General features: G+C 46.4%; 1 protein-coding gene across 16 annotated transcripts in view; it reads right to left on the bottom strand.

Annotated features, from left to right (window-relative positions):
* KIAA1217 (KIAA1217 ortholog) overlaps positions 1-16323 on the bottom strand; it is a 1682267-nt gene that overhangs the window by 97628 nt on the left and 1568316 nt on the right. For all 16 annotated transcript variants that reach the window (XM_069648169.1, XM_069648165.1, XM_069648167.1 and 13 more), the window contains one exon: positions 6908-7083. In XM_069648169.1, the coding sequence (XP_069504270.1) occupies positions 6908-7083 (176 nt within the window). The remainder of the gene's footprint in view (positions 1-6907; positions 7084-16323) is intronic.

Below are 16323 nucleotides of genomic sequence, written 5' to 3' on the forward strand. Positions count from 1 at the left end.
TGAGCTGGACCCTTTGTTCAGTACCTTAACTATCAATGGTAACTCCATCAAAGTGGCTAAAGAGACTAAAACCGTAGGAATCTACTTTGATTCTACACTTTCCCTAAATTGACAAACTAATGCAGTAGTCGCTGCCTCAGATTACACATGCAAGCTGACCCCAGCTTGCCACCCATTCCTCTCCACTCAGAACTGCATTATTCTTGCCAGGACACTTGTTATGTCCAAACTTGATTACTGCAATGCACTCTATCAAGGTACCAACCAACGGAACCTCAACAAACTCCAGATCACCCAAAATAATGCTATTAGAGCAGCCCTTAACATTCCCAGATCTGCACACATCACTGACACTAGGAAGAGCTTACACTGGCTCTCTGTTACCCAAAGGATATCGCTCAAATCACTGACCCTTACTCACAAATGTGTACACAACCAGGCCCCCATCTACCTAGTCTCCTGCTTCTCTAAGTACACTCCTTCACGGTCACTCAGATCTGCCCAAGCACACTGCCTCACGATACCCAGATACAACCTACAGACAGCCGGTGGTGTTAGCTTCCCAGTCCTTGCTGCCAAACTCTGGAACGCAATGCCTCTCACCATCAGACCCTTGCCCTCTCCTACCTTATTCAAACACAAAGCCAAGCTTTGGCTATCTGCTACATCTGACCTACGGCCATCTCAAGCCATCTGAACCTTCAATACCAACTAGCCGGCTACCACATTGCCCGCCAACCTGTTCTGCCTTGCACTTTACTGCGTTGTGAATTTAATATGTTCTTGACTGTAACTGTATTCATGCTAATCATGTACCTATGTACCATAAGATATGCGGCAGGTTGCCCTCGGGCCTTGTGCGCTATACACATAAATAAAATACAAATACAAATTCCTTCTTATTCAGTCCGGCTCTGCTCTCTGACTTCCTGGCTTCCCTCGGTCCTTCCGCTTGGTTCTCTTGGTTCCTGCAACTCTCTCCTGTTCTTGTCAGCTGCAGGATCTTTCTCCAGTGGTCAGGAGCTCTTTGCTGACCAGACCATCCACATACAGCAAAGCCCTGATTGCAAAGGCTTCAGAGGCTTTTTCTTCCCGATGGAAGGCAGCTATCTGCCTAGCAGTGGTCTCATAAGCTCTGAGTCCTCTTCTGCATGGTGCCCGGAGTCTTCCTTCTTATTCAGTCCGGCTCTGCTCTCTGACTTCCTGGCTTCCCTCCGTCCTTCCGCTTGGTTCTCTTGGTTCCTGCAACTCTCTCCTGTTCTTGTCAGCTGCAGGATCTTTGTCCAGTGATCAGGAGCTCTTTCCTTACCAGACCATCCACATACAGCAAAGCCCTGACTGCAAAGGCTTCAGAGGCTTTTTCTTCCAGTGGTCAGGCGCTTGCTACCAGACCATCCACGTACAGCAAAGCCCTTACTGCAAAGGCTTCAGAGGCTTTTTCTTCCAGTGGTCTGGAGCTCTTTGCTACCAGACCATCCACGTACAGCAAAGCCCTGACTGCAAAGGCTTCAGAGGCTTTTTCTTCCAGTGGTCTGGGGCTCTTTGCTACCAGACCATCCACGTACAGTAAAGCCCTGACTGCAAAGGCTTCAGAGGCTTTTTCTTCCCAATGGACTGTCCCCACTTTTGTCCACATTGTCCCTACAGTGGTCTTCACGGGCGGCTATAGTAACTTCAAAATAGGGTGGCTGCTTCTCACTAAACAGAAGGCAACAGCACAAGGGTCCTGGTAAGGCCTGCTCTTCAGACATGCACACTCAACTCAGTGACAGTTAACAAGCCATGGAAACCGTCATGGCTTGCACAGAGCTGCCTTGCACGGCACACTGCACTCCTTTGCTCCTGAGCAACTGCTGCGCTATAAAAATATGCAAGAATAACAACAAATAATAATGGCAAGCTCACAGACAAGTTACACATGAGTGAACACGGTCAGGAGGCAGTTGGCAATTCCGAGAGAATGATTTTAAGTGTTAGCACTGAAACACAAATGGACCATGCTACTCTAACACAGGTATCCAGTGATTCCCTCGAATGCAAAAGCATCGAATGCAAAAGCCTTGAAAAAATAGTTTTTGTAGGTGAAGGGTTATTTTTTGTATTAAAATGGGCTTTAAGGGGTATAAAAACCAGGGGTTGGTGGGACCCCCCCATAAAAATAAAAAAAATTCCGAGGCTTTTGCATTCGATGCTTTGGATGTCGAGGCTATCACTAGGAACCCTCTAGAAATAGTAATATTACCATATTCAGAATATTATGAGCACAATATATGAAAATGTGGCTTAGAAAAATGTTATTGTCTAAGTAGATGCCCAAAAATGTTTAAAAATGGTAAAGGAATTATGGTGGTAAGAGCTCCAATGGCTTTGGGTAGATATTTCATATAGATAGAATAGTGGGCTGAGAGTTCATTTGAGACACAAAGTCGCCCATCATCACTGGAAGATCACAGGATGAAATACCCCCCCGAGGAAGGTGCTTGGGTAGTGTGGCCCTTTATGCCAGGGATGCCAGAGATTCTGCACTTGCTTCGCCTAGTAGTGTTTTTACGGGAGGATTTGTTGAGTCATTAGAGAAACATGGTCTTGGTGAGTTGTGATGCATAAGTTAGTAAGGATCGATCCCAGAATTGTTCCCATCATGCTGTGCACATTTTCATCGTCGTGAAATGGAAAAGGTTCCACCAAGAGTCTTTGTTGGCTCCTTAAGTATCCCCACTAGAAGGCTGCCCACATTCTGGCAAGAGGAGGAGTCTTAGCAGACGAAGCCCCCCGTGTTGTAGTTTTTCACCTGTCCATACTTTGTACCTTTGGAATGAGATCTGCAGTTCCCTCCTGTCTATTTGGTCAGTTCGGTGGGGGAAGCCAGGGGACCTTCTTATTTATGAAACACCCTGAGCCAATGGCCCTCTTCATGCAACACTCGGTGGAGTCTGGTGCGGTGGACTTGAATCCGAGCAGGACCACTCTGGCTTGGCAGTGGATACTCCCTAACAGGAAGCTTTATTCTGTGAGTCTTTGATCAAAATAGGTGCCCCAGCGGGTACCGCTGCAAAAAAACGAATTCGAAAATAACGAGGCAAAAACACTGATTTCTTTTTTAATCGAATGTTTACAATATTTTTGCACTTTTTATCTAAAAAACAGACCATATCAGGGTAGGGGATGTGAGGAGGGTGCTTCGGGGGCTCTCCCCCGCATCTAAATTCGAAAAAAATGTGAGAAAAAAAAGGTAAACAGCATTTTCGAAATTCGAATAAAAAGAAAATCAGTGCTTTCAGCCTCATTGTTTTCTTTTCGGTGTTATAACATAGATCCGCCCCAAAGAGCTAGTAAACACAAGACGTCCCTATGGTCGAGGAAAGAATACGGCATTCGCACCATAACTTTGAATGTCCAGAATAGGACATAACCCTTTGCATCTAGGAATAACTTGGATTGAAATACTTGAACTACGGAAGGAGGAGGAATATTAGAGAATTTCTCCCTAAAGAAGCACCATTTGGGGGGAAGAGACGCTGTAGAAGAAGAGAATTGTTTCTTGTGCCCATTTTCCACAGCTGAGTTCCCTCAATGGTCAAGCCACCTACTGGAGCAAGAGCACTGCGCTAAAGGAGGATGACGTGGGATATTAATCAACATTGGTATATTAGATTATAAATTATATTGATAGCCGGGGGTAGAAGTTTATCAATGAAAGTAGTGGAACTGTGTGTCTGGTGGGGTACAGCGTGGGCTACAGCATGGCTCAAAATGTTGCGGGGGAGAGAGGCCCGTCGGGGTCAGAGGTAGACAGCCATATAGGTGGGATGAGCATAGGAGGGGTACTAACTGTAAAGGTTTTCATTTTAGTTTCATGGATGAAATCAGTTTCCACTTTAGAAGTAACTGCTAGCAGGGCTTGGGTGGGGGAAGGGGTCCCTCTGGGAAATTCTAGAAACTCTAAAAAAAAATTGTGGGCAAGGTAACCATTTAGAATGTTCTTATTTTAACATTAATTTGACATTTATATTTTGGACCAGAGTTCCACACTCACTCAATTTCTCTTAATTCAAGCATAAAGTAAACTAGTGGCACAGCGAACTCTTTGTTGGCCAAATAATAAATTCACAGTGAGAAGGGAAAGCCTTTGCTTTCACCTGTGACCCATTTTTCTCTGCCAGGAGATGCTATTGGAGATGCTGCTGACGACCCCAAAGTGATCCGGAAGTAGTTGTGTTTATGTGCACAATTAAAGTGCGCAACTTTCGGTCAACAATCAAAGGAAACACGGGCAACATTTAAACCAAAAGGAAACATACATCCAAGAAATCGTTTTTTTGATTTACCCAACAAGGTTCTGCCTGGAATTTTAATTAATAGAAAAAATATTCCGAATATGAGGAATCTTTGCTTCTTCTCCAAAACAGGCCTGTAAAGATGCGTTTACCTACCGTTTCTTTTTACTGCGTTTCAGCTCAGCACCTGCCCAACTGAAGTGATTAGCTGCTAAAACCTTGTCAATATTTTTGCAACTTGGGGTTGGTCACCCTGCTCACTGTGCTCGGAGAGGCTCAGCTCCACCTCACTGATGAAGCCCAACAAGGCTGAAACACGTGTATGGGGTTGCTCTTGACACTCCTTTTTAGAAGGGAATTGCCATAGAATTTCAGAGCTGGACTGCCCATGTGGGCGGGACAAAGACTGATATGCAAATGATTATTTCCCATCGGTGAAAGGTACAGTGAGGAAAAACGATGGCTGTGGACTCTCAAAGTGGGAAAAAACCACAGAACAGGTTATCATGCCATGTTCCTTCTGGAGAGGGGCGCCTGCTACCTTTTTTCAAAAAATCTGCAAGGAACTTGGGGTTGGTCACCCTGAGTTACCTGTGGGAATCCAGACGTGGACCCCCTGCTCACTGTGCTTAGAGAGGCACAGCACCACCTCACTGATGAAGCCCAACAAGGCTGAAACACGTGTATGGGGTTGCTCTTGACACTCCTTTTTAGAAGGGAATTGCCATAGCATTTCGGTGCTGGACTGTCCATGTGGGCGGGACAAAGACTGATTTGCAAATGGATATTTCCCATCTGTGAAAGGTACAGTGAGCAGAAAGCGATGGCTGCGGACTCTCAAAGTGGAAAAAACCACAGAACTGGTTATCACGCCATGTTCCTTCTGGAGAGGGGCACCTGCTACCTTTTTTGAAAGCTTGTCAATTATGCTTTAAGTGCAAAGGGAATAGCTTGGGATGGGTATGGGAGAGGCATTTTCCAGGCATTGCTATAATGGCAAGTGCCAATGTAGTGCCTATGTAAGAGCCAAAACTTTGGCTTCGCCAATGCTTGATTTTATCATTAATTCAGTTAAAAGAACAGATGAGATGGCACACCTGCTGTTTATAAATCAAGTGGCTGAAGGCACACTTGGTTAAGCCATTTTTAGTACACCAGAGGGAAAGGGATTAGCATAGCCATGAAAAGTCACTGGGAGGGTAGAAAGCCAAGCAACACCCACAGGCAGTCTGCCCCTTCTCACATCTCATCACCCTCGTATCTGTATTACTATGCCAATAATGTAAAGCACACACACACACGCCCCCATCCGCCCACCCCACCAACCCCCCGGAAGCCTACTCCTGGGCATTTAGTGAAGATTCTAACATATCCAAATATTACACACAATATGAAAACTCGAGGCTCCAGAGACCCAAATTAAGTGGTGGTGGGGTGTGTTCTGCAGCTCCGACCATCATTCCCTTTAGTTTTCTGTTGACCCAAAAGTACAAAGACACATTGCTCTGCCTCCCGTAGGACCCTGCAGGATGGAGGGGACATTTCGAGGCAGTGTGCTGTGGCACCGCCCCCATAAACTACCTCTGTGAGTCGCAACTTCCCATCACAGCAAGAAAGAATGAAGGTCTGTGGACTGCGGGAAGAATTGGGGAGCGTAAGGTGGAAGTATGATTTGGAGTGTGGCAGGGACTGGGGAGTGTTTGTGCTGCAAAATTGACCATTTCCTGCCACAATATCCTGGAGCCTCTGACTAATGAGGTTTACATGGCTGAGAAATTTCCACAACCAAAGAAAAGTCATCGGCCTATGCAGTGGTGAATAATAGAATGCACGCCTTCAAACAGTGGGCCTCATTACAAGTATGGAGGTAGCCATGCCGCTTTTAGCAGCATGCTACCCCCTTACCGGGTACCGGATCCGGGTTCCTTTAATGGGGAAATACCGGGCCTTTCCAACCTTGGAGAGCCGCTATTTCCCCATTCAAGGAACCCAGACCCGGTACATCCCCATTCCCATTTGAGCCCCCATTTGAGCCCCCAGAAGGCTCAATGGGAATGGGGAGGATGCTAACAACGGGCAAATTAATGACGGGCCCGTTGTTAGCATCCTGGTCTGCTCACGGGGCGCGCCTAGGACTCCTGGTTTTACCAGGCATCCTTAGCGGGACCCGTGAGCAGACCTCGTAATGAGGCGGTAGGGGGTTAACGGCACCGGCAGCTCTACCGGTGCCGTTAACTCCCTACCACCAGGGTCGTAATGAGGCCCAGTGTGTTTCTATTATTATTATTTATAGTGGGTAGAATGAACTGTAGTGGAACAGTCTTGAAAAATGGCTACTAAGGACCTATTATTTCTTCCAGGTGCTCCGCGCAATTGATCACGTGGCGCTTTTCACTTGGTTGTGCCATCTTGGAATTAGTCAAATGAACAAAATATTACTGATTTTAAATCTTGACGATAACTTACAGTACAGTGATAGTCCTACAGTGGCTTTGGCCATTCAAATCTTAACTTCTGAAACTATCTTACATGTGCATGGCGCATACCACTTGCTCTGTGGTTGCGCAACGCAGAACAACAATATTGTATCAGGATGGTGCACTGAACAGAATGGGCTGGCGCTCGCTTACCATATCTTCTTCAGGAGTGTTTCCTCCTCGTGAAGGTACTTCTGGCGCTCCTGCTCCACCAGCACGCGCTGCCGCTGCACCGGGTCCTCCAGCCGCTTGACGGTTTCAATCACTCGGCTATTGATTTCCAGCTCGGCTTTCTTCATCATCGCCCTCAGCACATCCTGGTTCTGCAGCTGTTACACAAAAGAAATCAACTTCAGCATTCAGCGCCTGACAACTGAGTGTGCTGCAGTCGGCAGAAGTTTGATCAAATTCTTTCAAAAAGAGGATGCGGTGGAACGCGTCTATTTCCTAGTCTATCGCACGGCCTGGCTAATTGGCATTCCATGTGCATAAAACATGGGCCGGGAAAGCTCGTTCCCGCTCACTGTTGCAGGTGTCGCCTGTAAGCGCACGCTGATAAACAACAGAGTGTGGCCTCATTACGCGCAAGTTGTCTGCATTGGAATCGCTTGTGCACAGCTGCGGATGCACTGTAGAGATTTTGCGGTAATTGTGGCCTCAAACGTGTGCACAATGTCAACGATGGGGGCTTACTTTAGCAGAGTCCATTGCCCTGCAGAAGGATGGGTGCATGGATGGACTTGGGAGCATGTGAAAATGCCTGTGCCCCAGTGATACCTGGATTAAGATCAGCACAAGTGGGCAATGCACTGGTGGCAAGGTCAATTTACACAAGACAACAACGGTTACAAAAGAGCAGATATCAAAAGAAAGAGCGCTATCAAGACAGATATAAACCTACTGTGTCAGTGCGGGTGGAGAGGCCACGTGCAAGAGATGTTTGGAATAGCCTCAGAGGCCCAAGGATGTGTTCCTCATTCTGCAACCTCCCCCCAAGGCCAACAGAGTCTCCAGCATGACTTCCTGAAGGGCCCTTCATTCCGCCCAGTCTTTGTCTGGTGAAGACGTTAAGGCCTGGATCCGCCTCCCTCCCCGCCCCCACCCTACCCCATCGCCTGTGCAGATAGATGCCTTATATGACAGACCCTCATGACCAGTGGCCTGCTTCCAATCTTCCCCGTTCAGGTGTGGCTGAAATGCAGCATTAACTCCTTATTGATTAAATATATTAATAACTATTCTCTATGCTACAAGATGGAGGACGCCCGTGAGGCCATTTGCAGAATCTCTCACGTACACTCAGCATTATTGGTGACAGATTTGTAATTCAATCCAATTGATGAAAAGGCACATACTAGGTTCTGCTTTTATTTGAGGGTTTGCTCTTTGTGACTTCTGGGATGGTTGCAGCAGTTATGCACTTAATTTCAAACCACTTTGCGTGCTTCCTGAAGCAGATGATATTCATTTATGGTGCTTCGTATAGCGCCAACTGTGCTGCCTGGCATCCACTCCATAGCCCTTTGTGTACAAATGGACATTAGGTTAGTGAATAGATGTGGGGAAGGAATGATGCAAAAAAGGTGAGAGTTTGGACACTGAGTAACACTCACAGAGGGGGGTTTCTACGGAAACAGTGATGCGCGACCAGAGACTTTTGGTGTCAAAGATATGACGAAGGGGTCCAGGTGCAGATCTTACATACCCATGCGTGAGGTAGTTACCATAGCAAGGAAAGCCAGTCCACACATTATGGGTCGTGGGAGGGTGAGTCTAGCTAGGACAAGGAATGCATCTCCTATCTGGTATGACTCGCCACCGCAGGCCGTGGTTTTACTTAACATTCACTAGGTTCTTGCGGAGTCTCTGGTTTGGCCATGTTCTCAAGGATGGGCCTATGGCTCTCTTATCTGAGGGACCTACCACTGAGCTTTAACACTTGATCTTTGGTTGAGAGAATGGCATAGTGCGGTTCAAGCGGATGATCTTCGGCAGTGCTTGGGGAGGGGGCGGGGCCTGCTTTACCTGGTGCATTGGATTGTTTGTTGCATGATGCAGAACACCGCAATACACCACCCGGAAGGGATTTACTGAGCTGCTGTTTACGGCATCTGAAGGCAAAGTCCCTTCACCTGCTTTTGAACACATTGAAGAGTGTTGACTAGTTACTCTATGGAAAAGCTTTGTTAATGCATCAGTAGCCCGTACGTGCCATAGAAGGATGGTCCAAAGGAGCGTAAGGATGTTCCCGAGTACTGGCATTTACATGTGGATGTTCGCGTTTAGTTTGTTATCAAACACTGTGTTTACTTTGAGAGGTAGGTGTGAGTCAAAGATTCTGGCCTGGGTCCAGTTCGGAAAAACTTCAACAGTGCTAGGTATTTGGACCTAGCTGATGAAGGGCATTGAACTGAGTGCCCAGTGCAGAAATGGCCTTTGCAATGACTTACAAGTGAACATTTTTATATGTGCAAATACTAGAATGCCCCTACAACTCTCCAATTTCATAAGTCTCTCAAAACATGGCTTTTTCAACAACACCTGGCCAAGGACAAATCCCAGTGGATGCACACACCCACGCATAGACCACCACTCACAGTAATGTGCTACTGTTAAAAGATGTCAGCTGAAACGCTGACTCCCACACCCTGTACAGCGCTCCACTGCTCTTGAGCTAGGTCTGTGCTTTAAACTGTAAAATAAATAAATAGATTGACTCTCCCTATCTAAATGTGTTCGCTGTTGCTCCGGAGGAAAGCTGCGATACACTTCCGCACAGTCCTCCTGGGCCCTGTAGCAGAGAAAGAAAATGCCACATAGTTCAATTGCCAGGTTTCTTCGTTCGAGAATTTATATCCCCAGGTCACCACTGCCCGAATTCTCCTTCCAGCAGTGAGACAGAATCCTCTGTCAGTTAGTACAAGATGCTGCCCATCTTTACGTTATGTTAAAGAATATTTATACCGCGCACTAGCACCACCCGAGTGGTCCCATGGAGCTCTGGCAGATCTAAAAAGCAAGAGGGTAGGGTGAGTTAGTAGGATTGTAATGTGCTGTTGGCAGCTTCAGGACGGTTTACTCCGTTCGCTGAGCATAGGTGTGGATTCTCAGTCGGTAATTGTCATTTGCTATTGTGCGAGGCTATGTGTGGTTTGTTTTGTTGTTGCAGTGTAGTGAAGTGGGTGCAGATTGTTGTGCTGTATAGGTATGGTTTTATTTTGTTTAAAGTTTGAGAGGTGTGAGCAGAGGGATGAGTTTTGTAGTGGGTTGGTTAGTGGTGGCGCTCAATCGTGCCCCCTCCACTTTGGCCATCTGTGGCATGTATAATTGCCAGTGTTGTGCATTGTGTTGTTCTAGGGGGGGTCTCCCTCCTATATTCTGTGCTGAGTAGTGGGTTTTCAGCAGGGCTGTTTAGTGGTGATGCCTCCTCCACCCCACCAGCCACCGTATTCAGACTAATGGCTGTCTACACCGCTTTGTTCCCTGGCATAAACTGGTGTGCAGCCACCATTTCCTCCCTGGCACCCTTGGGGGGGGGGGGCACTTTCCTGTGCCCTTGAGCTCCCTGTGCCCCGTGGTTCATCTGTTTGGTCGCCACTTCTCTGTCTGTGGTTCAAACTAGGGTGCTCCCATCTCTCTCCTTAGCCTCCAGTAGGGCCCTCCATGGGAACGGGTGCACTCAGGTCTCCCTCCCACTCAGACGTCTCTACACCTCCCTGCATTTTTTCGTGGTTCGGTCTGGTCCTTCATCTTGCCATTTGTGTGGTCATTCCGAGGGGTGTGGGTATTGCTCATTCATTTTCATCCGGTTCTGAGTTGAAGAGCCAGGTTTTTAGGAGTTTTCTGAATTTGAGATGTTCCTTCATGTTTCATATTTTTCTCGGCAGGGAGTTGCACATTTTTTCGTCTAGGCAAGAGAATGCTGATCCACCAAGCTTTTTCCTTGTGTATGGTTTAGGTTCCAGGTGGATGTTGTTGCTGGATCTGAGTGTTCTGGTCGGTTAGTAAATGGTGATTTTCTTTTGTAAGAATTCTGCTCCTTGGCCATGGATTGCTCTGTGTGTTATGCACATTGTTTTGAATGTGATTCATTTGACTGGCAGCCAATGTAGCATCTTTTTTGCTGGAGTGATGTGGTCCCTTTGTGAGAGTTTGAGGAGAAGTCCGGCTGCTGTGTGTGTTCTTGTAACGCTCACCTGATTCCCACGGAGGCGCTGGTCCCGGCTGAACTGTTATAGTCTCTTCAATTGAGAAGCGTAGAGCTCGGTTGACTCTCTGGACTGTGCTTCCTCTTATTGACCGTCTGGCTTGCAGCGTCAGGTTTCTGCAGGCGGAAGAAAAAAAGGGTTAATGACCGTTTGGCTGGACTTCCTCCTCACTAATCGCCAACTCTCCGAAAGTCCAATGTGCTGGTGAGCTCTCACCTTAGGCGTATAAATGCTGGGCTCTCCATCCTGCGACTTATGCAGGGGTGCGTGGGTTCCAGTTACGTCACTGGAGGTCCTCAAAGTCTTTTGTGGCCTTAGAAGTGGCACAGGTGCTGAGATGCCAAAAGGTGATGCCGCCGTTACTGCACGAGCGGATGCCAGTAGGTATAAAGAGTTTATAGTCTTGAAGAGATGGGCACCTTTAATGAAGTCTTTGCATTGTCTTTTTCAGGTGCCTGGATGCTGAGGGCGTGGTCACTGAGAGCACGACACGTGCGGTTGTACGTAGGTATGGGAATTTCAATGACACCTCAGTAATGTCCCTTGTTTTCTGTTTTCAGGTCTTGAGATGTTGCGGGCGTTGTTCGTCCGTTGCCGTTGCACGTGCGAAGTACGTGAGTATAATGATCTGTGACCTTATTATAGCACCTCTAACAATGTTCTTTTCTTATTTGCAAGTGTCGGGACCTTGCGGGCGTTTTCCCAGTCGCGGATGCACGTGGGGAAACACGTAAGTGTTAGGCTTTCTTGCAGTCTTTAATGGCACTTAAATAATGTCTTTTCTTGTTTTAAGGTGCCGGGCTGCTGCGGTTGAAGAGATCGTAATACGCGCACAAAAGCAGGTAAGAAAAGTAAATGCGGCCGCCTTCACCCGATTCCTACTTAACAATGTTCTTTGTCTTTACAGGTGCCGTTAGGCTGCTGAAGAGAAGGCCGCGAAGAATCCGTGAAAGCACAGATGTATCAGGTAAGCGAGCGCGGCTGCAAACGTGTTGCAACTTGCTAACCTTATGTTTCTTTTGCTTGCAGGTTCTGCCGGTGTCTGGATTCCTGGATGGTAAGTATAGTTCTCGTGTCTTTCTTCCACAGGTTGCTGAGCTGAAGCCGGAGATGTCACTGGAATGCTGGAGCTGACTCGGTGAGCGTCCTGCTGCAGATGCAGAATAACGCGAAGCACGTTTTCCCAATCGGGTGTGGTTTAAATAGTGTTGGAGTGATTGGGTGTCTTCTTCCTCAGCCTCGCCCAGGTAAAAGAGTTCCTGTGTTCCAGAGCTAAGGAGTGGCACCAGCCCCACCCAGGTAAGAAAGAAGTCCCAGTTCAGGGAATAGTTCCTCCCAGCAGAAGGCTGGGGACTTCATCCTGCCAGCATTTGCAAAGGTGAGTATGCAGCATGGTCTGCTACAGGTAGGTCCACCCAAGCACCTTTGCAAGAATTATGAACCCGGCGCCCCTGGCGCCGGGACTGAGGTTCCTTATGAGCCTGGCGCCAGAGGCGCCAGGACATGGTCCAAAGGGCCCCAATAGGGGTTTGCTGGAGCCGGGGACGAGGGTCATGAGCCTGCTTCCGGGGATGCTGGGCTTGACTTGGCTTCTCGGGAGCAGTGCTCATGACAGTTCTGTATACTTTGCAGTTTCTTTAGTAGGTAATCTGGCATTCAGAGGTATAGGCTGTTGGCGTAGTCTATCCTGGACATTATAAGTGAGATGATCGCCAGTGTTTTGTGCGTGAACGAGAGGAATAGTAGAATCTTTATGATCGTGTCCAGGTGGAAGAACCATTTCTTGATTCTTGCATTTACTTGTGGTTCTAGGGTAAACTGATTGTCCATTAAGATTCCAAGATGTTTCACTATTTTGGACGGCGATGGTGCTGTTCCCAGTTCTGTGGGACATGGGATCTATTGGTTACTTCCCTGGATTTTGGATAAAATCATGATTTCTGTCTTGCCCGGGTTGATTTTTAGGCTGTTTGTGCTCAATCAATTCGTAGAGTTCTTTGAGACACTCTACTAGCGTTGTGTTCTCTTCTTGTACATCTTCAATTTTGTAGATGATTTGGGTGTCATCTGTGTAGTTGTAGCAGGTGAGGCCGTGCCTTTTGAGGAGGTTGATAAGTGGAGTCATGTAGATGTTGAAGAGGAGTGGGGATAGGGAGGATCCTTGTGGTACTCCACAGGTGGAGTCCTGTGGCGAGGATTTGAATGGTTTTAACCATACTGTTTTTGTTCTTTCAGATAGGAAAAATGTAATCCAGAGCAGCAGTGTGTCGGTGATCCCTATTTCTTCCAGTCTTTTGATGAGGATGTTGTTGCTGACTGTGTCGAATGCTGTGGAGAGGTTGAGTAGTATCAGTGCCCAGTTTGTGTTGGAATCTGCATTGGTCCTTAGGTCGTCACAGATAGAGAAGTGCCGTCTCTGTCTCTCTCATCGGTCTGAAGCCGACTTTGCCTGGTCCAATAGTTGGTGGTTTTCTACGTGTTCCAGTGTTTGTGCGTAGCCATAGGTCTCTAGCAGTCTTGGCAGATAGAGAATGTTTGATATTGGTGTGTAGTTAGAGAGCTCTTCAACATCGCACGTAGTATCCTTGAGGAGTGGTGTGATGTACGCTTATTTGAAAGCCTGTGGTACTCTCCCTGCTGAGAGCGATTGGTTGAAGAGGTTTCTGTGGAATTCCAATGGAGTGCCCTGTGTAAGGACTGATTTATAGATGTCTGGTGGGCAGGGGTCCATTGGAGAGCCTGCGTTGATGCTATGTGAAGACATTTCTGTTTAGATAGGCTCCTCCTTTCTACTTTTGTGGGTTTTTTATGATTTGCTTCCCTTTCTGGGCTTGACTATGCTTTACATGAATGTTCTTTTTAACTGCGCCGCTATACGGTTTGTGAGTGTCCATCATGTGTGCGATATGAATGTAAAAATCAAATCAAATGTTTCACCAGCTTGACAAATGTCTTTCCTGATATTTGGGTGAAGCTTTGCAGCTTGTATATGTATAACCAATTACATATATCCTTGGTCTGTCAGTCAGGGCTCACAATTCCTATGCTCTACCTACTGACCTCTGTGATTGCATGTGGAGCTCCTGCAATCAATAGACCTCAATTCATTCCAGGGCAGGCAGAGATCAGGTGCCCATACAGAGAAGAAGGATTACTCTCTCTCTGATAGTCCACAACAGGGACTAGTGTGGAACTTCCAGACACTCCAGCTCTACAATAACAGGTGAAGGAAAGGACCCAATACATGAATCTCCTGGACACACTGATAGCATTCGCGGTCTCTCCAGACATCTCAGTAACACCTGCAAGGAGGACAGCAGTAAGACCTCCATCCCACAGGATATTTGCAATCAAATCTAAAGAGGTAACTGGTTCAGGAGCAGCATCGTATTATAGCATAATATCCCTGGCATATTTATCAGCCCAGTGGCAGAAAGAGCAGCTCCCTGGGTTATTGTGCATCAAAGTCACGCATTAAGTAGCAGCGTAATTGCAAACTGCGACGCCCTCCCCCGAAATATTGATCAGCTCACCAGCACTTTTAGCAATGCCTAGTACATTGCGCAGAATGCTGATATTATTGACCACAATCTAGAAAAAATAAGCAATATCCGGATTTAGAAGCATCACTCTGGAAAATGGGGTGAGTGTGGGGGGGGGGCAACCTACATAATGTCAGCAGCAATCAAATACATTGGCATAACCCTGGAAAGTGGGCAACTTGAAATAGAATGGCTGTGATTCTGGCACAGAAAATCTAAACAGTAGCAACTGGCAAATGAACAGTGATGTGAAATATCCTGGTGGTATTTTTTATTGTTTCCCCAAGTAAGATGTTTTTTTTCATTTACAAAATATGTTCTACTTTTTCCTTTTTTATTGTTAGTTTTGTATTGTTCATTTATAAACCTTCAACACATAGTGAAAGTAATCAATACATAGGTCATATTGCATTTATAATAAATAAATCATACAAGATAAAAGTAGAAGTAATATATCATGGAGCAGAATAATAACTCATACATGTTTAGCCATTTCATAATTCTCATCCTTATTCCATGTATGTTAGATACATTCTCAGATAGCGATCACTCCATATGTTGTGTTTCGTGAAGATTCCTCTATAGATAATACCCACAAGTCCTAATCTGTTAATGACTGCTCAGCCCTTCAAATCTTCCCAATTATATTGTGCGCTTATCGAATAACATAGGGAACTGAATATATCAAATGAAAAATGTTTATATGGGCAGTTCAACTTTATATATGTGACAAAAACGATAGTCCCATCTAATGCCTCACCATGATATTGCTCTTTCCCCAGCCAGCATTAGATTACCTGGAGGTTTTACATACATACAACTCTATTCAGTTTTGGGTACGTAGTCCAGATAGGACATTTTCTCTGAAAGTATCTGGATATAATTCTTTAGCGTAATACTCTTTGCTCTGCCCAACATGCCTCTTGATGATCTGGCACTGTGATGGCAGGCTTCATGTGTTGCTTAGAAATGTTCAAGGGCTGGAACATGCTTCTCTAGAAGATTGTGATAGACTCCTCCGAAGCTACTCGAGGGCCACACAGAACAAGGGCCATTAGGGAAATTATCGCAAAGCGCATGCAATAAAGAGCTTCCTTCCAAGAGCCATAGATTTCCACACTAAAGAAGACATCGGTGCTTCACCAAAGAAGACAATGATGATAATCCCATTCCAAGATGAACGAACTGCATGAGGGACGCGTGGAGCATTAACATCAGACGTGACCCTCTAGCTTGGATAACTATGAGGTGTTACCAGCGCCCCAGCCCTCCACACCGTATCCAACTCACGCAATTACTTCAGCCTTTTAGGCGGTTAAAGCGGTTCAAGGGACCTCTCCATGATACCAACTGAAACCTGCCAGTCTAGACATCAGATGTCTCCTTATTATAGCGTGTTCCGTAACATAAAACCAGCAAATCTCTCACAGAGACTTGCACTATATCTCTTTCAACCTGGCAGAGTAGGTCAAGCTGTGCAACTGGGATAAATGCATCGATCTGCTTTACCCGTTAACTCGGCTTACGTTAAGGCAGCTGCACCAGCAAAGTTCTCAATCAGCTCTTTGGTGAAGACTACCTCAGGGGTGTGGTTAAGCCTCAAAGTCAGCTTGTCAATCATCTCGGCACAGAACTGTATGCATTTCCCTTGCCCACGGGGCACAGTACAACAGAAATAATATCTAAAGTGGCATGGAGACTAGTTTGCATTCAATCCAGGGTTTCCGTTCGGGCATCACATTTGATGATGCGCACAACGTGCACATAGTGGCAGAAACTGAAGTATTGGATCCGTTAACAGGTTTGCCCTAGGAACTGG

The sequence above is a fragment of the Ambystoma mexicanum genome, chromosome 2q (assembly GCF_040938575.1).
Source record: "Ambystoma mexicanum isolate Mex_15411 chromosome 2q, UKY_AmexF1_1, whole genome shotgun sequence".
Classification (NCBI taxonomy): Eukaryota; Metazoa; Chordata; class Amphibia; order Caudata; family Ambystomatidae; genus Ambystoma; species Ambystoma mexicanum.